The sequence below is a fragment of the Carassius auratus genome, chromosome 5, assembly GCF_003368295.1.
Source record: "Carassius auratus strain Wakin chromosome 5, ASM336829v1, whole genome shotgun sequence".
NCBI classification, from domain to species: domain Eukaryota; kingdom Metazoa; phylum Chordata; class Actinopteri; order Cypriniformes; family Cyprinidae; genus Carassius; species Carassius auratus.
In genome coordinates, this window is record NC_039247.1 from 23,994,583 (window position 1) to 24,004,420 (window position 9,838).

Sequence of the window (9,838 nt, forward strand, 5' to 3'; positions counted from 1 at the left end):
AATCATTACGTTTAAAAAAATGTACATGTGTTAGCTTACATACTAAAGCAAATGTAAAGTAATTAATTATCATTATAACTGTAGTGTTACTCGATATTACATTTAAAATGATTATATTTTAAATGTACTAAACTGCAACTTGATCATTGCAAAGGTATAATAACAAATACATTTAAATAGATGACATTAAAGTTTCAATAGAATTATATCATATATGACATCATGTATAAGACATTATGTGATAAACAATATTTTAGTTTACCAGAAATGCTTGTCAGTACATTTGGCAGTACACTTTAAATATATTTCTAATGGAGTAAAAATAATTATGAAATTACATATAAAGATTATATAAACTTAAGTAGTCAAAAAGCAATCTAGAGTGCAGTTATATGCATTTAATAGCAATTGAAATTATTTTACATTTGCAGTTAATATGCATTTAAGTGTAAGAAAACAGTACATTCAGTTCACACTTTAAAAAGTATTCTGTAGTGTACTACTTTTTCTCAAGGGCACACCATTATAGTGCACTACTCGTATGAAGTGCACATTACATTCCAATAGAATTTGAAGATAGCATGTTGTTAAGCTAACAGCTACTAGTTATATCACACTGGTTTTTATTGTCTCTTGCTTGAATTATGACTGACAGATCATCAGAAAGCCAGAAAACTCTCTTTAACTGCTGAATTGGGAGGCTGCATTCACTACCACTATATGAAATTATTAATTAAAATGATTGACAGCACTGTTGGATGAAGTGCAGAAGAGCTTTTTCTGCACTTAGTAGCTGAAATAGAATAGAGTCATTTAACAATGCCTGAAAGTTCCTTTGTTGTGTGTCTTGGAAAATCCACCTAAGGACACCCTTTGTGCAAATGAAAAAAAAATGTTTTTCAAGCATGGAGGACGTTGATTATATTTCTTTTTTTTTGCACAGCCTAAAATGTACCTCAGCTGTGAGAGCTTTGTTGACTGTGCAGAGTGATTTACTATTTCTGTTGTTAAGCTAGTGCTCTGGGTTTACAGTGATGAGAGATTCTGCTGGGCAGAGGTGTATGGATAAATATTTTACTGTTTCACTGTTCATGAAAGGGGCAAGTATGGATTCAAGTGCATATTTTATTATGAATAATGACAGAAAATATTTAATAGAAGTGCTGCCTTAAAAATTTATTTCTTCTCACTCCAGTTTGTGAAAAAAAAAAAATTGCAATGAATGGACATATATGGAGAAAGACAGTGTATTGGGGAAACCTTAAATTACACACTTAAAAAAAAAAAAAAAAATATATATATATATATATATATATATATATATATATATATATATATATATATATATATATATAGCCACAAGATTTAAAGTTGCACCCTATTATTTTAGAGTATTAAGAAGTTTTATGTGTAAAGATTTGAATAATAATTTTTAACAAATTTGAATTATAAATAAAAAAATGCACACACATATGAAATATCAGTCTTCTAGGAAAAGCTGTATAGTTCTAAATGCAGTGGGTGGCTCCCTCATGAAATCACAGGACAAGATGTGTCATGCAATCGACCCAGTTACCAATAATGTAACAACAGCAATAATAATACAATGAGCCGCAGTTAGTAATCAAACATAGTACATCCAGACCAATAGGTGTCAGTATAATGTGCAAAACAAATGGGTGAAGAAGAGCCAATGAAGTGTACATTAATGGTGCGTTACCAAACTGGGTAAATCACCCTCTGAATGGCACTTTGGAGTGAAAACAATCATGGCCGCCATATTGAAGGATTGTTCCAAATGAAGGGCTCAAAACTGGCCACATTAAATGAAAGATTTCAAAGGGTACAACTTTCGGGTCCCCATGATCCTTTCGACTTCACCGATAAAGTATGCAAATAATTTTTCTATATTACTGTAATATTTATATGAGTTAGATTGGGTATATGATTATGGTCAAAACATCATTGTACTTTAACAAAACTACTTTACAGAAGTGTGTTCCAAAAAAATTGTTTTTTTTTTCTACTACACCCTTCATTCCGTCGAAGATCTCACTCCAGAGGGTAAACCCTTTGAAGGGATTAGGGCATAGGGATGAGCCCTTCCGAATGGAAGTTTGTAACTTTCAGCTTTCAAAAAATTATTTTCCAATTCTTTCAACTGATGTTTTGACAGTGTAATGTAACTATGATGTAAGATGTCAGTAGAATGGCTTGTAAATAAGAATTAAATTACATTTACCTCATTATTCAAAAAATAAAATGATAATTCTATAGAGGAGAATTTTACTAATGATATGCACTATATTCATGTTTTACTTCCCCTGTTTATTTTGTCATGAAAACAGATGTTTAAATGTTTCAACAAAGAATTGGACTAGAAGCATTTTTTTTTTTAGATAAAACAATCTTTTATGAATTTATTGATAATTAAATAAAGTTTAGTTTCAGTTTTCTGCCAAATGAAACATTTTACTTAGGTTTGGTGTTTCTGTAAAAAAATAATTTCGGTACATCACTAGTTTTAATCCAGTATTACCAGTCATGTTATGACCATTGGAAGTTTGTAACAAGAAGTAACTGTGTAACAATAAACGCAATAATACCAGAAACGCATTTTAACGCATAGATTAATGCATAGTTCTCTATACAACTTCTAGATAGAAATCTAGCTTTGCCCAACTACAGCTCAACTAATACACATTTCTGTATGGAAGATCTATATGTGTGCTTCATAAAAAATAAAAATAAGGGGAGCCCACCATATGCCTTTCCTCATCAATCCATTCATTGTAAGTGCTGTAAATGGAATCATTGTTTGATTTTACAAACCAAAATTATTTTCAGCGCAGAATCGGCAGCCTCTCCCATGCTATCAGTAAAGCTCAAGTTATTTTGAACCAGCAAGACTGCTTTAAGTTCCCTGTTTTCTGAAGTCTTGAGGAGAGACTCTTTCCATGGTGCTGTGATGGGAGAGACTCTCACTGTGGTGCTGAGCTGCAGCTGATGAGTTAAAGGCAGCGCTCCATAATTGGCTCAGTGTGTGCGTGTGGAGAAGAATCGGTGTTGTGTTTATGCGGCCTGAGGCTCTGTCTCGCTTCTCTCGCAGGAGGAAGGGGGAGGTCCATCCGAGCAAGCTGCTTTGATACTCCACAGAAAAGGCTTTGACTGTGGCTTCTCCAATCGGAACACTGGCCTACTGTGTACCACCACACGTGGCAAGGTAAAGCAGATCACGCGGCTTCCCACACACAGTCACACAACACTCATTTAAAGACTGCTACTTTTTGGCCTGAGTTTTGGCTCATATTTAAAATAATAATCATAAATAAATAAAGATTGTATATTTGCTCCCAAAAGGATAGTTCATGCAAAAATTCTAATCTATTTTAAACACAGAACCCATATTCCATAGAGCACAAATGGGAGAACTTACTGGTCTTTTTTTTCTATCCGATTAAAATAAGGCACTGGAGCATTCAAGCTTCAAAAAGGTACCATAAAAGTCATATAAATGCATCAGTCTGAAGTCATGCAGTAGTTTTGGATTCCTCTCTAGTGAGCTGTTAAAGGGATAGTTCACCAAAAATGACTCCCTCTCATGCTATTCAAGATGTAGGTGACTTTTTTTTCTTCAGTAGAGCAGTAAAGAAGTTTTTGTTGATTGATAAAATGCAAGTCGATGGATACTGTCATTTTGGGAGGTAAAAAAAAGAATTTTACAATTTAAAATTAATTTAACATTATTTACAACATAATTTCCTATAATTCATAGTCTAAGGCAAACGGGAGTAAAGAGCCAGCACTACTGAAATACTAAGTCACATTTTGTCTTTTTTTGTTTAATTTTTTTTTTTTTTTGCCACTGAGTTTGGGATCTTTTTGGTGCTTTTGTATCCTTTTTGAAGTTTGTTTGAATTTAAATGTTTTTGTTATTCCAATCATATTTCAGAATTGTCAGTTTTATAATAATGATTTAAAGGTGAAGTGTGTAAATTCTAAACAAAATGTAAAAAAACTAGCAAATCCAAAAATCATTTTATAGAGCACTTTTTAAAAAACAAACAAACAATTGTTTAACAAAGTGCTGTGCAAGCATAATCAAAAGTAAAACAATTTTACACATAAGAAAAATAACACCAAATACATAAACAGCTCCAGGACCAGTAGAACCAGGACAGGATACACGGGGACAGGTCAGGTCAGGAACTCGAACACAAGACTAGACAGGACACAGGTCCACAAAAACACAAAATTAAACTCAAGACGAGGAAAAACATAAACCAATATAAGGTTAAGTAACAAAATAAGAAAATTACCAATTTAACCAACTTAAAGAATAAATCAACAAAACCAAGAATCAAGACTAGAAAAACCTACTAAATATTACAAATAAACACAAAAGCAAGAATACTACAAATACTACTAAAACAAGGAGCAAGACAAGAACAAAGAACTACAAGGACTAGACAAGGGCACAAGACCAACCAGACAGGGAGGGAGACATGGGGACATGGGGACATATTCGGGGACATATTCGGGCACATCCACAGACAGAGGTGGTGAGAATGGCCACAGACCAGCAAACACAAAAGGGTAAGGTGCACTATAAATAGGGAGGAAAATACATGAGGGACAGGTGAGCACAATTAGACCAACTAGGCTAACAAGAGGGTGTGGTAAAGAGGAAACAAGGAGGAGGGGCTAAAGGAGCGGAAGGCATTGTTAGTTATTTTCTTGGCCATGTGCTGACAGACACTAGACACAAGAAACAAGAACATAAAGCAAAGTGACAGTGCAAAACCCTGACAGTATGACCCTTTTAAAATCATTTAAAGACAAAAAAGACTTGACTTGATAATTGCCTCAACTGAAAAAAGGGAGATAAAGTTGTGTATCGTTTGCATAACAATGATATGAGACACCACATTACCTAAAAATGGACCCTAATGGAAGATGTAATGAAAATAAGATCGGACCAAGAATGGAACCCTGAGGGATACCACAGAGAGAGATGCAGAGGATGACATAAAATCCCCAAGACGGGCTGAAAAACTTCTGTCAAATAAATGAGATCTAAACCACTCCATCACAGTTCTCCTAACTCCAACACAATGCTCCAGCCGAGAAATCAGGGTGTTATGGTCTACTAAGTCAGTAGCTAGTAACAATTTATTATAAACTTTCAGCAGGGCTGTTTCTGTGTTGTGGAGTGATTTAAAACCAGACTGAAATACTTCCTTGTAAACCATGAAAAGATTTTTCAGAAAATTCAGAAAATTTCTCTTTGAGCCAATACAATAATGTGATGCCTACGCATTCAGAATTAAATGACGTAAGCACATACCAAAATTACTCAAACTTAAACTAAAAATTTACTTCAGATTATTAATAAACACTACAATAGTATATTTTAAACAATTACTAAAATAACAGTTTTAGAAAAAAAGTTGTTACTAATAAGTTGATTAATTGGATGCATTGCACTACGGTGGTTAAACAGCTAATTACACTTCTGTATAGGAAACGCACCCTTAGTCAGATAATCAGAACAAACAAAGTCTTAATGCCATAGAGCAGGGATGAGCAAACTTAGTCCTTGAGGACATTGTCTTGCAGAGTTTAGCTCAAACCCTTATCAAACACACCTGAACAAGTGAATGAATATCTTCAGGATTACTAGAAAGCTACATGCAGGCGAGCTTTATCAAGGTCGGAGCTAAACTCTGCAAGACTGTGGCTCTCCAGGACAAGGTTTGTCCATTCCTGTCACAGAGTCACAGTACTACACTCTACAGTCAGAAATAAACCAACTTAATAGTTGCTCTGTATATTAAAATGAGACAGAAGACACATAATAAAGGATACGTTACCTTTAAGATGTTTATAAAAATGTTCTATTTACAGAAAGAGTTCCATAAGAAAAGTTTCCACTCAGTTCTATGAGACTGTCAGATATGCTAACCTTCTCAACTCTTACAAGTCTAAGCCATGACTCAGAGCATACTTGAACATGTTGTTGTGTTGGAAGTCCTCTAATCAACATACTGTGTTTGCTGTGTGTGTGTGTGTTTGTGTAGATCCACTTAGAGAAGCTCCTGACAGATCTGAAGGTGAAAAGCATCACTCCTGTATCGCTGTCTCTGATGCACACATACAGTAGTGATGCTGACCCGCAGGAGATCAGCCTTAACCCCATGGAAATCAGGACTTACCGCCTGCAGTTGAGCTGAACTGAGTTGCAGTTACTTCTGCTCACGTCCTCCGTGTTTTACACTCGAGAGCCATGATGTTGTTGTCCACAGCCAAGGACTCAGTAAGCGATTGCCAACAGAAAGCTTGAGCTTCACAGCAAGGCACAATATGAACTCTTCAAGAATTCCCAACCAGTTCTCTCAGTTTATTTAACATAACGTGACGATTCTTCTGTTTGATTCACTGCTGAGAGTTGACATTTTGCACTGGGAACATACAAGTTGTACACTTTGAAAGTGGGGAAGGTGCAAGAAATGCTCTTCTCACTGTTACATGATGAAGGGAAAAGCTCCTGTTTGATCAGAGTGCTTGTGCCCTGTTCATTTTATCCTCACAATTCCAAGATGAAAGTTAATTTATAGATTGTAAAACTTACCTGAAATGTTATTTTGTTGCAAAACCCAAAGTTTATACTCACAAATGTGCCTTAGTCTGTTTAGGTGTAATGGATGTGATAAGCAATTTTAGACCGTTTTTATTTCGTGATCTTCAAACAACCACAAATCTTCATTTATGAAAAGTTATTTTTGAATGCAGATGATCTAAATTGGCAGCGTTTTCTGTTTTCTTTAAGTGTCCCTTGCAAACGACTGCAAGTTATATTTATCACATTCATTGAAACAGGTCATTTAATGCAACTTGAAATTTAGACGATGAAGCCTCAAATTTTGTCTTTTTTCTTTCTTCTGTGATGTTTTTTTTTTTTTACATTTTTTTATAGATACTATATATTTGTCATCTTTTTTTTTCTGAAGGATTGTAAATAGCTTCCGTAGCAACTTAAATTCACCAAAGGTGGGTGTCTTGCAACAATGTGCTAAAGAATGTGTATGGAAGATTTGAGAAGAGATGATAATTATCAAAGAAATTGTTTTATTTAATATATTAGGATATATAAATATAAACATGCATATATTTTTATCAATATAAATTTAGTTGAAAGGGGTGATGAATCATACAATGGTGTCATGGTCTCTGGATTATAAACCTCACGTGATTGTGTTGAAGTTTATAAACTAAAATGATCTTAGAAGCTAGATATAATACTCAATCATACTATGCAAATGTAGATTTTTGTGCAACAATGATCTATTTTTTTAAACCGGCAGGTAACACGGGCCCTGTGGGGTTTATCGTAAATCAAACACTTCCTGTAGTCAGAAACTGTGTGGCAGTAATTCTCCCAGTTTTACCTGGAAAAGTTCTTGAGGCTTTTTCTGGTATGTTGAAGATTTGCAGCTCATCATGACGCGATATGAATGTTTTCTTCAAATTCATTTTCCTTCTTTCTGTGATGTTTATTCTCGAAGGGAAAGCATTTCCTGTGTCGTTTGAGGTGTTTTCTGTTTGAATCTGCTTTCAGGCTGTCGAGAGACTTGGTTGCTTGTCTTGAGCGTGATGAAGGATGATCATTTGTTGACTTGCTACTGTGATTTTTTTTTTCATGCTAATTGGGTTGATTCTGCATGTTTTTCTTTCTCTTTTATGAAAATATTCACTGGTGTCTTGTTCTGTTGGTCAGTCAGAAGTGCTTTGATCACTGTATTCTAGCTGCTTAATTCACACTTTTATGACCAAATTGGTCTGTGACTGTAAATAATCAGGATAATGAAAGCAGGACGCTGTTTTACAATCCTGTGAGTACATTCCTCTTTTTAATCTTGAAAAGTGTGGTGACTATCTGAAGAGTATGCATCTTTTTACCAATGTTGCCAATTACAATTTTAGCCAACTAATATCTGTGTGTCATTTGATAGGAATGTTACAAAAAAAAATAAAAAGTAAAAAATGTGGCTTTTTCTTTTGTTTGCCTTTTAAGAACTATTTTGTATTGCTTTATAGACTCATCATATCTCATTGTTACATGGCCACGCATCAGGTTTTATGTTCTTTTTGACATTTTCAACACGTTTCTTCATTGTCTTCTCGTCCTCTTCCTTTCTTTTTTTCCAGCTTTATCCATCTGCACACATGGTACAGCAGCAAAGTTCCTTGATTATTACGCCGGTATAGTTCCTAGCCATATCAGCCTAGAAAATCACAACTTTTCATTTTCCGTCGGTCTTAGTACACAATGTAACTACAGAAGGGTCCAGTTTTAAATAGGCAAAATATTGAAACTCTTTGGTCATTTTTGAGCGAGATGCTAATGGTCTTATCAGATTCAATGATCTATGCTAAGCTAAGCTAAAAGTACTACCACCAGACCCAGAGATTGGCTGAATGGATTTGAAAATGGTAAAACTCAACTGTTTAACTCTAGGGGAATTGGAAAATGAGCCTTTTTTTTGTGTGTGTTTCTTTAATGTTTTATGTGTGATATATGTATTTTTTGCATTCCCTGATGAATAAAAAGTCTATAAGAACTTTTGTTAACTTGTAAATATCTTTACTGTGACTTCTGATCCATTAACTGCGTCTTTGCTGAATAAAAGTATTAATTTCTTTGACAAATTTAATCTTACTAACTTTCCACTGTTTAAAAGTATTACGTTTTCTACATTGATAATTGATAATAAGCACTAAATAAGCATATTCAAATTATTTCTGTTGGATCATGACACTGAAACCTGGAGTAAGGATGCTGAAAATTCAGATTAGTCATCATAGGAGTAAAATACATTTTAAAAGAAGAAAACAGTTCTCCAACATTGTATTGCTATTCCATTTGTTTTTGATCAAATAAATGCAGCTTTGGTGAGCATAAGAGACCTCTTTCAAAATGATGGTATTCCCTTGGTGCCACTGCTAGTACTTTTCTGTTATTGTACCAGATGCATTTTTTAAAGAGAAGCCAATAACTATGGTGTCTTTTCTGTAGTATTGGTGCGGGGTGTGATGGGTTCAGGGCAGCCTCCTCCAGCTCTGGCTTCTCTGGGTTTGGTGGTTTTTATTCTGCAGAATGAGTAGTGAGTTGATCTGGGAAAAGAGTGTGCTAACCGACCAATGATCTGCTCGCTCTGTGCACGTACACACACATCAACACATGTGTGAACTCATCCTCTCTCTGTGCTTCTCCAGAAGCCTTCTATCACCCTGTAAAGGAGATAATAACAGGGTGAAACTTCAGGTCCTATTGATCATACAGAGGCTTGAATTAAGATTCTGTTCTCGACTCGTCTGATTTCATAGTGTCAGAGTTTAATGCTTTCGCACCAGATGAATGTTTAAAGCCACAACAACGTGCTTCAGCAGTTTGTTTGAATTCAGATGTCCTTTCCTTTCTGATGCCTCGTGAGCTCTCTATTATCATGTCACCTCAGTGTTGGGCACAATATAACTTGGACTGAATCTACATAAACCTCATGGATTATTCAGATGGATAAGGTGAAATAATAATAACAAAACACAACTGTATTCTTTCTTTCTTTTGTTTGTTTGTGTAGATAAGCCACGATGCAATGAAATGGTCTGACAAAAGAAAACTGCCTTCCCTGTACTGATGTATTTCCTATTAAATACATATCACAATATTCTTCCATCAAATAGCCAATGATGTTTCATTTAAGTCAGAACCTGTCCACTGTTCAGGATAATATACTAAAAATATACTTTTACTTTTTACAGTATAATAGTATGCATT

The 9,838-nt window shown here is 34.8% G+C and overlaps 1 protein-coding gene across 1 annotated transcript in view; it reads left to right on the forward strand.

Annotated features, from left to right (window-relative positions):
* man2a1 (mannosidase, alpha, class 2A, member 1) overlaps nt 1-9,728 on the forward strand; it is a 50,226-nt gene extending 40,498 nt beyond the window's left edge. The window contains exons 21-22 of the mRNA XM_026254056.1: nt 3,110-3,223; nt 6,081-9,728. Coding sequence (XP_026109841.1) covers nt 3,110-3,223; nt 6,081-6,233 — 267 coding nt within the window. The 3' untranslated portion in view covers nt 6,234-9,728. The remainder of the gene's footprint in view (nt 1-3,109; nt 3,224-6,080) is intronic.
* The last annotated feature ends 110 nt before the right edge of the window (nt 9,729-9,838 follow it).